Source organism: Barbus barbus, assembly GCF_936440315.1.
Source record: "Barbus barbus genome assembly, chromosome: 39".
Lineage (NCBI taxonomy): Eukaryota > Metazoa > Chordata > Actinopteri > Cypriniformes > Cyprinidae > Barbus > Barbus barbus.
The window spans coordinates 2625297-2641480 of record NC_136717.1 but is presented as its reverse complement, the minus strand read 5'-3'; the positions used below and the strand labels follow the sequence as shown (position 1 = coordinate 2641480).

The following is a 16184-nucleotide window of genomic DNA, read 5'->3' as shown; positions in this document are numbered from 1 at the left end:
GTTACTGGGTTGTCCTTTTTTTATGTTTTCTGGGTTGGTAGATGCATCGATTGTAGCACTTAAACAGAAAAAGTCAGATTTGCATGATATATTTGTTTAAAATTTGCTTACAATTATAAACTGGTATTGGAATTGGCCCATTTGTTTTTTGAAATAGTGTAATAAGCCATGAAAAATCATGATCAGTGCATCCCTACACTGTTTATCAGTGTTTTTCAATGTTGTAAATTATTTTACTCAATGGTGTGTCAGACATGTTGTGTGTTGGTCTGTTCTCGAGTCTGAAAAATTGGTTTCATTATTTTTCTAATATCATTCTGGTTTAACAGGTTTAAGTTCTGAAGAAAACTTCCCCCTCCAGAGTCCTATAAAAATGCAGAATTGAAAGGAGTTGTAGAACTTCTGTTCAAGATGATGTTCAGTGAATAAACAAGAAACTATTTGAAACTATTTTATTAATACATTATTCATGGTTAGTAAATAATACTGTACTACTTCATGAGATACTGAGATATATAGATTTTAAAGTGTCACATATATTTGAGCACTTAGGTCCACATGTTAAGAGTGGAAGTACTTAAGATCTTTTCTTTTACTTGACCTGCAGCCCAGAGTTGGTGAAGGACGATGGCGTCTGTTAAAGAGCTGCTCGTGGACTCACTGAAGGAGCTGGTAGAAGCTGAACTGAAGGAGTTTCATTGGCGCTTAATGAATGCATATCATAACCATATATCAAAGTCTGAAATGGAAAAGGCAGATATATTTGACACGGTAGATAAGATGGTGGTGTGTTTTGGACCAGAAGAAGCTGTGAAGGTCATGGTGGACATTCTGAGAAAGATGAAACAAAACGATCTGGCTAAACAGTTGGAGAATAGACAAAAGCAAGGTAACATTTAATTCATTGTGACTGTAACGTGATTACAGTGGCGGCTCATCGGGGGTGGAAGGGGATGCACAGCTTCCCCAAAATTTTGAACTGAAAATGGGAGGAGGACGATTTAATGTTAATAAAATTCACAATTCATTTCAGTTTATGTCTCAGAATGTGTATTTTTTGTTTGTAATTTCACAGCTGTAATACCATAACATGTTGAAGTTGGGAAGTGCCACTTTTCTATCGCGAATGCGCCGAATCTGCTGATGCAGTTACAACCGCTAAGTGATAGAGAAGGGGAGGGGGAGACCGGGGGAGCGCTAAGCTCTCATGCCTCCGTTGGTAAAAAAAAAAATTTGCCAGTCACCATCGAGTGCTGAGGAGTGTTGAGAAAAGAAACCTTGCAGGGGAGGCTAGAATTCCTTCTGGTATTTCAACCAGTCATCATAGAGACGTAAATTACGTGATATTAGTTTTGAACACCTTTGCACTTATAATGTACCAAGTACTTATGATGAGTATGTCACGCTTAAGCTACTGTGCTGGAGCAAGGAACGCTGGAGAATACCGATAAACAGACTTTAATCTTCTCACACAGGGATTCAAGACAGGTAGGAACACAAGTAGCAAGGGGTTTGACGAACAATACCAGAAACAAGAATAAGGAACACACAGGGCTTCAATAATAAACTAAACAAGATAACTAAACACAGCTGGACACGAATTAACCAATAATGAACTAATAAGAACAGGAACTATCAAATAAGGAAATGACAGGAACACAATGGGAACACACATGTGACAGAGTAGTGACATTGACTATTTGATCGCCAATAGATTTACCAAGCTATCATTCAAAGAGTATATATACAAATTAAAAATAAAGGGAATAAACGTGTCTAAGCTGGATATAGACTACAGCAGTCGGCTAAATTAAATGTCACAACAGGCAGCTCTCTTTTAACGCAGACTTTTAAAAGGGAATGGATGTTTGCTTCAAGTGATAGGCCAGGTAAATAAAATTGTATTATCTTGCTGTATGTGTGTCGTTTTCTTTACTTTTTCTGACTAAAGGCAACCAAAAAGCCATTTTAAAGTGGTTAAAAGCAAATAATAGTAATAATAATTGGCAGGGATCCCCAGAACAATACAATTAGTGTGCCTCCTCTATTTTAAAACCCACGAGCCGCCACTGCGTGATTAAATATTTACAAGTGTGAAGGTTTGATTTAAACCTCTTTTCCTCTTTGCTCTGCTGATGTGTTTGTGAGATAAGTGTTTCCCAGATAGTACTTCTCTCTTTCTCTCTCACAGCTCAGACTGAGGGCAATATGAAGACATCTGTCCCTGCTGGAGGTAATTTACAACAAATCTGGAGTAAATGTCAATCACTGTCTGTAAATGGAAAAAAGAGAAAATATAACTGCAAGCATACAGTGATACCCAATATACAATGGTCTAAATGCCTTAATTAATCATCTTATAATGTGATTAAACTTTATTAAAGTTAACAATAGAAGGCACTGTCACCAAATTGATTCAGTATCATCGAGACATGATTACAATTAGTGGTCGACTGATATTGGTATTTTAACTGCCGATGCCGATACAGATATCTAGGAACGCAGGGTGGCTGATGGCTGATATAAAGCCGATATAATTTTATTTATTTTAATTAGTATTTAAGTAATTTTAAATAATTTGAAAATGGATTAAAAAAATTATGTGTAAAGAAACATAATACTTTAGATGACAAAGCATTTTTCATAAATAAATAATTAATAAAAAAAATATATATTTTAATATATATGTTCATTAGTCATTCAAAGATTTGTTTAAATTATATAAATGCGCATGTGCTGAATGCTGAAGGCAAACGAAAAAGTATTATACTATTTGCCTTTCTATTACTAATAATATAAAAGCTATCGTTATAATCATTTTTTGTATACCTTTTAATTCCTCTGTTTAACAGTTCTATCTGATTATTAGACAGACTTTTATCCGTATTAGACAGAACTGTTTACGACAACAGTGACTAAGATTGAGAATGTGAGCGCTGTGTGCTCAGGCGCTGCCGTTCTCAGTGTTTTCAAAATAAAAGTCCTGCCACAAAACGCATCGGCCAAACAGAAAATCTTATCGGCCGATGCCGATATTTGAAAAATGCCAGATATCAGCATTTTGCATTTTTCTAATATCGCCAGCAAAGCCTAAAGATTATGTCAATCAATACAATAAGTGATCTGGAAAGAACATAAACACATTCAGAAATTGTATAATTGAAACCCAAGTTGTTAGGGATGGACTGCTGTTTTCATCAGTATGAATTTAATCTATCTGAATCAGTAACTAATAATGATGATCGATGAAAAAAGTGTCAAATTTGTTTAATGCTTTTTTTTTTTTTTTATCTCTTATTTGTTTTTAATTATAGAGCTGCAAAAAAACTTCTTAAAAACTCACAAAAACAACATGAAGAAAAAGGCTAAATATATTTTTGAGGGCAACGAAGAAAATGACACAGATCTCAGGACTGTTTACACAGAGCTCTTCATCACAGAGGGAGATATGAAAGATGTCAATCAGGAACATGAGATTCTGAAGATTGATGTTTTCAAGAACAAAAAAACAATTGACAAACCAATCAAATGCAATGATATATTTACTGAACTGAGGAAAAACAATGAGGAGAAGATTGTGCTGACCAAGGGAGTCGCTGGCATTGGCAAAACTGTCTCTGTGCAGAAGTTCATCCTGGACTGGGCAGAAGGAAACACCAATCAGGATATAGTCTGTGTGTTCCTGTTTCCATTCAGAGAGATCAATGTGATTAAAGACAAAGAGGTCAATCTCCATGAGTTTCTGCTGAAATTTTATCCTGAATTGAAGGACCTGGAGAAATCAAAATTATATAAGGATTGTAAGCTAGCATTTATATTTGATGGACTTGATGAGAGTGGACTGCCATTGAACTGTAAAAGTGAAACATTGAACACTGTTGAGGAAAGAGCATCTGTAGATGTGCTGTTTACAAGTCTGGTCAAAGGCAAGCTACTTCCATCAGCTCATGTGTGGGTGACCTCACGGCCAGCAGCAGCCAATCAGATTCCTCCTCGGTATGTGGGTTTGTTCACAGAGGTGCGAGGATTCACTGACCAACAGAAGGAGCAGTATTTCAAAAAGAGAATCACAGATGAGACTTTGGCCTCCAGAATCCTCTCACACATTAAGACATCTCGTAGTCTCTATATCATGTGCCATATTCCTGTGTTCTGCTGGATCACGGCCACAGTACTTGAAGATATTCTCAATGAGAACAATGCAGAGAACATCAGCACAACACTCACTGAAATGTACATTCACTTCTTACTGATACAGATGGACATGAAGAACCAGAAGTACGATGAACAAGAAGAAAGAGAATGTACAGAGCACTTACAATTAAATAGAGAGATGATTTTGAAGTTAGCCAAGTTAGCGTTTGAACAACTGAAAAAGGAAAACATTGTGTTCCATAAGGAAGATCTGAAAGCATGTGGTATTGATGTGAGCAAAGACACTGAGTTCACAGGAATGATCGCTGAGATCTTCAAAAGGGAACACAGACTTCATGGAGCAAAGGTCTTCTGCTTTGTGCATCTGAGTGTTCAAGAGTTTCTTGCTGCAGTGCATGTGTTCCTCTGTTACCTGAACAAGAACATGCAGGAGCTTCAGTTTTTCTTTGATAAGCCAAAACAAAATGTCACATTGCAGGAGCTACTGCAGAAGGCTGTCGATAAAGCCAGGAGGAGTCAGAGAGGACATCTGGACCTGTTTCTGCGGTTTCTGATGGGCATTTCACTGAAATCTAGTCAAAACTTGCTCAAAGGCCTGTTCACACAAACTAAAGACACCACAGAGAGCATCACAAAAATAACTGAATACATTAAACAAGAACAAAACAAGTATATCTCAGATGAAGCTCTAGTCAACTTATTCTACTGCTTACTTGAGCTGAAGGATCATTCATTATATGAGGAAATCCAGAGTTACCTCAGTTCAGATGAATATCCAGGAAGAGACCTCTCACCTTCAATGTGCACAGTGCTAACCTACATACTGCTGATATCAGAGAAGGTGCTGGATGAGTTCAACCCAAAGAGGTTCACGTTGTCATCGTCAAAATACACAAGACTCATTCCAGCTGTGAGATGCTGCAGAAAAGCCCTGTGAGTAATTTCACTAACTGCTGTTCAATTAAATGTTTTATTCTACATAAATAAAAACTAAACATTCTGTTTTGGCAGATTTGACAGCTGTGGTTTTGATGAAACATGCTGTGAAACTGTGTCTTCTGCTCTACAATCATCAAACTCCCATCTGACAGAGCTGGACCTGAGTAGCAATCACCTGCAGGATTCAGGAGTGAAGCTGCTTTATGATGGACTGAAGAGTCCACACTGTCGACTGAATATACTGAGGTTTGACTTTAACTTTCACTGAATCACTATGTTCAGATATGTGGATAAATAAGTGTTTCATAGTCTTGCGTAGCCAGACTTTCAGACTGATTGCTGAAGGTCTGGAATAGTTGGCAGCTTTCATTGGCCAAGGCCCGCTCATGAGGTCGTTTGACCGACATGTCAAACAACAAATCACAGTTTGTTTCATTCATCGTCACGTTTCGGGGTGTGTAAATATTGCCACAATAACAGACCGGTGACGTATTTTACAGATTCTTTGCCGCAAACTTTAAATATTTCACATCCTTTTGAAAATCCAGCGTTTATTTGATCCTGACAAGCGGTCGTCGTCACAGTTGTAAACATGACGGCTTTCTTCTTTCGTGAGGGGGTTTTGGCGTCACGCCATCTTTGTTTCCGGGCAGAACGTGACACACACATCTCCCAGAAATCCTGTAGAATTCAACAAATCAGAGGACGATTTCGAAACTCCTGAAGTGTTTCCAGCTAAGTGTGCCGTGGGCGTGATGTCTGAGGCTGAGACTAGGTGTTTCATAACTATAGCTAGCAGACATTTTTCCAGTTGTAGCCAAGCCACTAAGAGGCGTTGCTGTACCTACGATAGTAGGCAGGATTCCCTTTAAATACACACTTCCGATAAGTAGACGAGCTGCATTTCAATTGTTTGCCATGCAGGTGGTTTTCTGTCGCTGGAAGTGCCTTACGCGTTTTCATGCTGACTATTCTGAATTGAACAATTGGTGATCAACACTGCATACCTCACTCAATTGTAGATGTCTTAAATTCTCTCATGCTGGTTATCTTGGGCTGGATGAGCCGATTTTTTTCGGCTAATTCGACATGTTGAATTGGTGTCTGAGCTCGTCGTTCAGTTGGGCCATCAGATCATTCTGACTGGCTGTTCAGTTGACAAACCAGTGCACAAGAAAAAAAAACAATTCTTACGCAGGCGCAGAACGGACGTGCTACTTGGCCATCAGGTGTCGAGCGTCGGCTTGGTGTGTCAGGGCAACTTTGGATCCAGACGCTGCCGACGTTAGCCGATATAGGCGATATATTATTCTCCACAGTTATTTGTGTTTTCATCTTGTATGAGTGAATTGAGCCAGCTTTGAAGCAAAACTATTTATTTACTTGGTTAATAAAATTGAAACGGTTTTTATAGTATTTTGCCTTGAGGATATTCATTGATTTGAATAGCCGTGTGGGAAAACCCTTTACATGGCCTGGGATCTCCTACCCAAATAAAATCATGAGTGGCGTAGTCAAAAGTAGTGAATAAGAGTACTTACTCAGTCCCATCACACTGTCTATATTGTAGTTTGATTTTATCAGTGGTATTTTCTCCAAGAACACAAGGCAGGCAATGCCTACTCAAAGAACCTGATGAGAAAATAGTTAGGGTTCCCAATCATCCTGGATAACCTGGAATATTGTAATGCAGTGTTCCAGTTATGAGAATGAAATAATAACTAACCTTACTAATGACTTCTTTCAAAAAACTTTAATGTTCATTTAAAAGCATTTTCCCTTCCTTATGCATTTAATTATTACAACAAATTTATTTTTACTTCATCAGTAAAATCCTCAGCTCTGAGGATCATATTATTCTTGGTTCTTGCCTCATTCCATAGGACAGATTCAGTGCGTTGACAAATTGACAACGACTGTGACCGGATCATTGAGTCAGCGAGTTGAACTGGATCAGTTTGATTCATGAACAATTTGCTGCAGGGTTGAGCACAAATGCACAGAAGAGTTATTAGCTTAAGCCTCAGGAGTTGACCCTGAGGCTTTTATCAGGCCTTGGAGATGTTGTGACATTTGTATTTACTTAAGTTACTTATGGCAATTTAATAGATAATGTGTTAACACTTTATATTAAGTATGATAAAGTACATAGTTAATCAATAGTAAACAACTTAACAACAAAGAACTTAGTTCTCACTTTAGATTAGATTAGGTCATGGTATATTGAAAAATGTCATTACTTAAGTGCTTAAAAGCAATTTTTATCATTATAAATTGCATTAGTATTAAGAGATTTTTAAAATGTACAAATACAGTAAGCCTATGCCCAAAGTTAAACATACTTTTTAACACAAACTTAAAAAAAAATTAAATAGCATAATGCCGTCAATATGAAGTACATACAAATACTTACTAGATCATGTTAAGATACATCAGTTAGGATTAGGGGTAGGCTTACACTGAAACTGTATATCCTGTCCCCTCTAAGACTATTTCTATGGAAGGTCCCTATAAAACATGGTAATCCAATGTAAACATTTTAATGAACACTGAAAAATAAATGCAATTAATGTCCAATAAAGGCTGGTTTAAAGCACTTAATTTGACATTTTCAGATTTTCTGTGACCTAAAGTGAGAACAATCTATGGTTAATACATTGTCAACAAAGCATTATCTAACCCTTAATATATGATGTATTTAAACACGTTAATTACAGAGACAATCAATGATGTACTCACTACTTGTATGTAGTCTAATAATGTATTAACTACAGTTTATAAATTACTAATGACCTATGATAGTTTTGAAATAATTTGTGAGTGCTTTGTTATTGTATTCCTATTGTAAAGTGTTATTCAGTACAAACATGCACTATAGGTTATAAACTATTTAAATTCACATTAATATGGCTATTTGTTTTGTTCGTTTCACAGGCTGTGTGGGTGTCATCTCACTTATCAGTCCTGTGAAACTTTATCTTCAGTTTTACAGTCTTCAAACTCTGTCATGAGAGAGCTAGACCTGAGTAACAATGACCTTCAGGATCCTGGAGTGAAACTTCTTTCTGATGGACTGAAGAGTCCAAACTCTAAGATGGAGATATTGAGGTTTGAGTTTGAAATACTTGACTATTTATTTATTAAAAAATCACAATGTTAAGATTAATTCTGTATGCAATTTCTGTGTTCATCTTGTTCAGATTTTTCATATGTAATCTCACTGCACAGTCTTGTGGGAGTTTGTCATCAGTTTTACAATCTTCAAACTTTGTCCTGAGAGAGCTGGATCTGAGTAACAATGACCTGCATGATTCAGGAGTGAAGCTTCTCTCTGAAGGACTGAAGAGTCCAAACTCAAAGCTGGAGATACTAAGGTAAATGTTTTTCCATAAAATAATTAACAAAATGCTACCAAAATAAATGGCCTTTGAATTTTGTCAACAAATGTTGTATCTGCTCTCAATGGAGTGCCAGAACAAGAGACAAAAACATTTGCAGTCATTTGTTTTCATGTTTATACAATTCTCTGTAGATTATATTGAGACTGAAATAGCAAAATGGTCTGAAACAATTACTGAACAAGCTGAAAAACTGCTGTATTTTCAAGAATAACTTCTGACAGCACTGCACAGGCATTATCTAGCACATATACAGATCTGGCCACTGAGAATGCGTGCGCAGAGGAAAAGGATCACACGAGACCACGTTGTGTTATGCAGGATAATGGGGAATGCTCTAACACAGGAAAGACTTGATCAGTAGGGGGCAGTCATGTAATGTACTGAACTGAAGTGGCAGAGAACGCTTCAAGGTTACGCATGTTCCCCAAAGGACCGAGACGCTGCATCAAAATGCTTTGGGAACGACTTCTGTGTGATGCGCTTTAAATCAAGTGTGTAATCAGTCCAATGGATGGGCGAGAAGTCACGGGTGGGGTGATGTAGAGACCGGGAAGCTTAAAGGCATGTGCGGTGGATACAGCAGCAGCTTCTGGTAGAATGAAGCAAGCACTCGCAGGGATGCTTGAAGTATGGCAGGGAGACGCAGCATCTCGTTCACTCAGGGAACCATGCGTAACCTTGAGGCGTTCCCCTTCAGGAACTTGAGCTGCGTTGAAATGCTTTGGGATTCGTATGGGACTCGTATTTCAACACAACACTTAGTTGTGTTGAAAAACACAACTAAGGCAAAAGAACAGAGGAGAAGGCGTGAAGGCGTTCCCAAAACGTTTCGACGCAGCTTGAGTTCCTGAAGTGGAACTTTAATCGTGGCGAGGTGAGCTATAGTCTTTTGAAATTTATTGCGTACTTCACAAAGGCCAATAAAATATTCATGATTCTGTTATCAATAGTATTATCTCATGTTTATCATGACAGTTTGATCACTGAAAAAACTTAAAGTATTACTTTACAGTGCTAATTTTTACTATGCTTTGCTATACCTTGTGGATCATCTAAAGTCATGATCTAAAACATAGCTTAATGTGGTAAGAACTATGACAAGATCACCAACATACCGTATTTTTTTACCACACTCCCCTTCTCTTATGCACATTTACTACTAAACAGACACCAACAAACTAATGAGACCATAAAAGCAGATCAATTTAATTTAAAAAGTGAAAACATAGGATGTTTTGTTTTAATTGTTTTGCTTTTGTCAGTATGACAATAAATTACAGAGTAATTTAATAACATTTGGGTAAACAAAAAAAAAGATACTATATTGGCCAAGACTAGATGCAGGATTTTTATTTATTTTTTGGAAGAAAACGCTGTACTTTTATTATTATTATTATTATCATAGACAAAAAAAAGTAAAAATTATTAACCTATTTTTTTTTTTTTTATACTGAAACTGGTTTCAGAAAGGTAATAGTAGGCCTACAGAAGGAATGCAAGAACAGAAACGTTAAAAATACTGATTCTGCTTGGAGTGAACCTACTGAATTTGTTTTTCTTTTTCGTTTTTAAGACCTGGCTTGCATAGTACTTTCTCACTACAGATGGTCTATTATTGAGAGATGAGAGGATCTGGGGTTTTAATGCTGAAGAAAGCTTAAAAGGGTCATATAATGCTACATGCACTTTTACAAGTTGTTTGAACTGAAATGTGTGTTGGCAGTGTGTTTACACAACCACCCTATAATGATAAAATCCACCCAGTGTTTTTTTTTGCAAACATGTTAAATGTTTTCCCCTTTCTCAAATCGAGCCGTCTGTCCATGTGACGTCACACGGACGGAGTCCCATCCCACGATTGTTGATTGACAGCAGCGTTTTAGCACAGACTGCACTGGTGTCTTACCTCAGACCCGCCCTGAGTGAGCTGTCACCGCCTGAGCAGATGTAGACAAGAATGGCTCCCAAGCGATTGAGGTGTTTTGTTGTTGGATGTAATAATGTACATAGCAGTAGCCATTTACTCCCGTCATCTGAGCCGCTGAAGAGGATTACGTTTGGTTTTGAAGGGAATGCGCCCTCGATCTACCTAAATGCGTCTATGTTCACGCGAATCATTCGTGATCCAGCTTCACCTCCAGAAGAAGTGAGTTCAAGGTTTTTTAAATGAATCTTTGCAAATTGCCTTTCCTAATAATGTGCTAATTAGCAATTTTCACCATGAATGCGGCTAAAGTAAACAATCCTTCAGAGAATGGCTCGGACGAGAGGGGCGTGGTCAGCAGAGCTCATTAACATTTAAAGGAGAATGACACAATACCGCTTGCTCTAAAAAGAGCTGTTTTTGAGAGAGTAAAAAAGTTTTTTTTTACACTACCGATCAGAAATTTTAACCAAACTATGTTACAGACTTTTCATTAACACTCTAAAGAATAATACCAACTTGTGGAAAATGGGCATTATATGACCCCTTTAACCACTAACTTGGGTCATGTAAGGTACCTCAGCTTATAGTGTAATAGCAGTGGCGTCAGTGACCAGCGTTCTGAGTTTTTAAGTTAGTTTACGTTGCATACTTTAATTGTTAATATGGATTAGAGTGTTTGTCTTGTGATGTCTTATATTTACATTTAGTAATTTAGCAGATGCTTTTATCCAAAGCAACTTACAAATGATGACAATGGAAGCAATCAAAATCAACAAAAGAGCAATGATATGCAAGTGCTATAACAAGTCTCAGTTAGCTTATACATAGCAAGGTTTTTTTATCATATAATAAATAAAAAAGAAAAACAGAATTGAAAAAGAATAGGGCAAGCTAGTGTTAGATGACTTTTTTGCTTAATTTGATAATAAATAAAAAGAAAACAAATAGAATACAAAATTGATTAAAAAAAGCTAGTGTTAGTTTAGTTTTTTTTTTTTTTAAAGAAAACAAGCAGTTAGTAAATTAATAGTGCAAGTCTAAAATGGGAAAGTTTTTTTTTTTTTAAAGAATAGAATTAGAATAGAGAGTACTTATGAACTTATACTGGTAGAAAATATGTTTAATATGTATTTTTAATATATAATAATATTTAAGAACAACTGACCACTGGTGTAAGAGGAGCCTGCATATCACTGCAGCATGTTAGTGGATAATACCAATAAAAATCTCATAATGCTGAAAAATACGTCTTGTCATTTCGTTTTGAATCCTGTAAGCAGGCCTAAAGCCTGCATTTACAATAAAAAATGTTAAATGATGAAAATTTATTTTAAAATTATATTTATTTGTCTGTTGGGCATTACAGTCTAAAAGTATCTTACTTTTAAATGCATCCAATTCTAACCCGGCCGGTGTCCCTGCAGAGTTTAGCTCCAACCCTAATCAAACACACCTGAAGCAGCTAATCAAGCTCTTACTAGGCATACTAGAAGCTTCCATGCAGGTGTGTTGAGGCAAATTGGAGCTAAACTCTGCAGGAGACCGGCCCTCCAGGATCAAGTTTGATGACTCCTGCATTATACCAACAAAGCTCACTTTAACGTAATATTGATAAGTTAGTAATATAGCTAGTAGCCTTGTGACAAGACTTATGGAGGATTATGGAGTCGTGACCATTAACCTAACAAGACGCTTGTGAAAAGAAGTTCAGGAGCGACCAGCTACTTTAACCGAGGAGCTGGTCAAAGCAATGCAGGGACTTAATGTATCACCACCCGAAGCCGCATCTCATCAACCACCGATACGCAATAGCTCCCCACCTGCTCAGGCATCCTCAATCAGTCCACGACTCGCTTTCCCAGAGAAATTTGCTGGTGAACCCGCCAAATGCAAAGGCTTCCTACTCCAGTGCTTGCTTTTCGTTAACCAACAGCCCTCGCTGTACCCCACAGACTCTAGCTGCATTGCTTTTGTTTGTTCATTACTCAACGGGAAAGCGCTGGATTGGGCTACCACTGTATGGAGGATGGATGGCTCATCGTTTTCCACCTTCGATGCATTTCTCCAACATTTCCGTGATGTTTTCGAACACCCCACCGAAGGGAAGACTGCGGGTGACCAACTGCTAACTCTTTCGCAAGGGAGAAGATCGGCCGCTGAGTATGCCCTGTCTTTTCGAACCCTCACGGCTCAGACTAATTGGGTTGAGGACACACTAAAGCTCTTGTTTCGGAAAGGTTTGAACTTAGAACTGCAGTCGGAGTTGGCCTGTCGAGATGAGGGAACCCTTGCAGCTGGGATTCACTCACCTCACACCTGAGGAACGAGAACGGCGCATGCAGAACCAACTGTGCCTCTATTGCGGTCAGACCGGACACACCTGCCCAGTGTCTGTCATCCAGTTCTCGATCGGTGAGTATTAATGCTCGTATTACGACCTCTCCATCAAGCATTAAGTTACCAGACAAATTAGTTATTCAAAACAAGACGATTACCACTACTGATACCACCATTAGATTCTGGAGCAGCCGGTAACTTTGTATCACATGAATTTGCTCTGCAACATAAACTGAAACTAACTCCCTGTAACTCTCCCATGGCAGTGGAGGCGCTAGACGGCCGCCCTCTCAGAGAGGGGAAAGTTTTATGCATAACTGAAGAAGTCAAGCTACAAATAGGAACCCTGCATTATTATCGTTATTATTATTATTTGTCTCAGCCAGCTGCTGGAGTGCCCATGTCAGCCACCAGAGGGCACTCCTTTTGGATCATCATTACTGTCAGCTGTTTGTCATTCACCTATTAGCTCAACCATATATAAACCTTGCTCATTGTGTCTTTTGTTGTATCAGTAATGCGTTCTGATTCTTTGTGTTTTCTGTTCTCTGTTTTTGCGGGTTCCTTATGTGGATTACTGTTTTCAATTAAACCTGCAATTGGATCTTCTTGCTTGAGTGCACTTTGTGACAGAATACTGATGCCACTTCTAGATCCAGCAGTTTTTTTTTATCACCTCTTGGTCTATGGATATCCGTATTTCTCCTCCTGCTTCTAAGAAGGAGTGGAAGGCTCGGCTCTAGATGTTGGCAGCTCTTTGTCAACAGGGGATAGGAGTAGGAGGTCTTGCACAGACCTTTTGGACTTTGGCGGTAGGACTGGAACTTGTAATTCTGAGCTCAAGATTTTTAATGAATGCCTGGATTACCCTTTGCCTCTGTGGGAGATGAAGGGACTGAAGAATCTAGAGTTTTGAGGGTTTATTGACTCTCTGTTAGCGCAGTTTAGTGGTCTGATCCGGTCAGCCTGTGCTAATTGCAGTGACCCCAGAGAATAGAGAAGCCTCATTTGTCTTTATCTCGCAAGTGAAAATCGAGAAGGAGGGCAGCAAGTTCAAGTTCAAGTTCACTTTATTTATATAGCACATTTAAAACAGCCACGAGACTGACCAAAGTGCTTCACAAAAGATACAGCATCATAAAAGTAATTAAAACAAGCAAACAGATTAAAACAAAGAACCCAAAATAAAACAGTACCAGAAAAATTATAATAGGCAGGAATAAAACCTAATAAGCCAATGAAAACAGATGGGTTTTTAACAGAGACTTAAAAATGGTCAAGCTCGGGGCCATTCGAATTTCCACTGGCAGGTCATTCCAGAGACGAGGACCAATTACAGAGAAGGCACGGTCACCTCTACGTTTAAGTCTGGAGTGTGGTATTAAAAGAAGATTCTGGTCACCAGATCTTAAGCTTCTTGAGGGGATATACTGATGCAATAGTTCAGATAGGTAGCCGGGTGCTTGATTGTGCAAAGATTTAAAAACAAATAGTACAATTTTAAAATGTATTCTAAATTGTACTGGTAACCAATGAAGGGCCTTTAAAAGTGGAGTAGCGTGATCCCTTTTTTTCTTTTTCAAAAGAAATCTTGAGGCAGCATTTTGGATCAACTGAAGTCGGGCAATTTGGGCTTTAGAAATGCCACAGTATAACGAATTGCAATAATCACCTCTTGGTGAACTCTGCAAGGACCACTCCTGTTGACCCAGAGCCTGCTCAAGTCCAGACCCTTCAGAGTCCACTCTAGAGCCCGCTCCGGTCTTGGAGCCTTCAGAGTTTGCTTCAGTCGAAGAGCCTTCGGAGTCCACTTATGAACCCACTCCAGTCCGGGAGCCCTCAGAGTCCACTCATGAACTCACTCGAGTCTGGGAGCCCTCAGAGTCCACTCCAGAGACCACTCCAGTCTGGGAGACCACAGAGTCTACTCATGAACCCGCTCCAGTCCAAAAGCCCTCAGAGTTCACTCCAGAGCCCGCTCCAGTCCGGGAGCCCTCAGAATCCACTCCAGTCAATGAATCCGCTCCTGAGCTCACTCAAGTCTACAAGTTCATTCCAGAGCTCGCTCCCATCTATGAGTTCACTACAGAGCCCATTGAAGTCTGTGAGTTCATTCCAGAGCTTGCTCCAGTTTACAAGTTCGCTCCAGAGCCCACTCTAGTTTTTGAATTCATTCCAGTCCAGGAGTCCATTCCTGAGCCTACTCCAGTTCCTCCCGTGGTGGCAGCTTCTGCTGCAGAACCTCCCAAGGCGGTGTTGTCCACTTCAGCTCCTCTCTGGGTGGTGGTGCCCATTCCTGAACTCTGTCTGTCCTGTTACGGTCAAGGAGACCGTTGCTGAACTGTCTGCCTGTTCTGTTAAGGCCATAAATGCTGTTACTATGCTCTCCATTGCAGTCCTGTCTGATCCGCCATTGGGGTTATCCAGTCTCTGTCTCCAGGCCCTCTTCCACCACATGGGCCTGGACCACCATCCCTCCTCCTGATCTGCCTGCGTTCTACCTCCCTCCTGGACTTTTTTTGACACTTGGTGGAGTGTCTGGAATCCGCTCCTTAAAGCCGGGGTCATGTCACAGCCAGCTGCTGGAGTGCCCATGTCAGCCACCAGATTTGTGCTGAATGTTTCATTCATCATTAAGCGTAACTGTTAAATAAACTAAGATAAATATAAATTAATAATTTATGAAAAATCTCTGAAACTGGAAAAAGTTTATCATTGTGTCATTTTGGCGCCAATCTCTTGTGTGGGTAGGGGTAGCAGCAGATTAGATTAGAACATTAGAAGTTTTGTTTTTAAATATTATCTTTATTCTTTCTTTCACTAATTTTTTGACATGATTTCAGGAGCAGTATTGTGCCACTATTGTTTGTGTGAGAGATCTAACACTTTACTTTTGCATTTAAATGCAAGATATATGTGACTCTGTAGCTCAAAACCAGTCATAAGTAGCACGGGTATATTTGTAGCAATAGCCAACAATACATTGTATGGGTCAAAATTATGGATTTTCTTTAATGCCAAAGATAATTAAGATATTAAGTAAAGATCATGTTCCCTGAAGATATTTTGTAAATTTTCTACCATAAATATATCAACTTAATTCTTGATTAGTAGTATGCATTGCTAAGAACTTCATTTAAACCGGTTTAAATGCAGTTTTCTCAATATTTAGACTTTTTACACCCTCAGATTCTCGGCCAACTACTGTCCTATACTAACAAACTATACATCAATCGAAAGCTTATTTATTCAGCTTTTAGATGTATAAATCTAAATTTTTTAAAAATGACCTTATGACTGGTTTTGTGGTCCATGGTCACACATAATGTCCAATGATTTGGGGGAATATTTGTTTCTTCTTGATAATGCTAAATGAGCACAAAGTTATTTTTTTTTTTGTGACTAATTGTTTTATTGAACAATCA

The 16184-nt window shown here is 38.6% G+C and overlaps 1 protein-coding gene and 1 long non-coding RNA gene across 2 annotated transcripts in view; one reads left to right on the top strand and one right to left on the bottom strand.

Moving 5' to 3' along the window:
- LOC306858963 overlaps positions 1-16184 on the bottom strand; it is a 1377007-nt gene that overhangs the window by 137386 nt on the left and 1223437 nt on the right. The window lies entirely within an intron of this gene.
- The window catches only part of LOC306858855 (NLR family CARD domain-containing protein 3-like), a gene marked incomplete at its 3' end in the record, with an annotated part of 55875 nt that overhangs the window by 19494 nt on the left and 20197 nt on the right, over positions 1-16184 (top strand). Inside the window, exons 2-8 of the mRNA XM_079399623.1 lie at positions 330-472; positions 608-889; positions 2192-2233; positions 3315-5088; positions 5167-5340; positions 8029-8202; positions 8295-8468. Of these exons, the coding sequence (XP_079255749.1) occupies positions 628-889; positions 2192-2233; positions 3315-5088; positions 5167-5340; positions 8029-8202; positions 8295-8468 (2600 nt within the window). The 5' untranslated portion in view covers positions 330-472; positions 608-627. The remainder of the gene's footprint in view (positions 1-329; positions 473-607; positions 890-2191; positions 2234-3314; positions 5089-5166; positions 5341-8028; positions 8203-8294; positions 8469-16184) is intronic.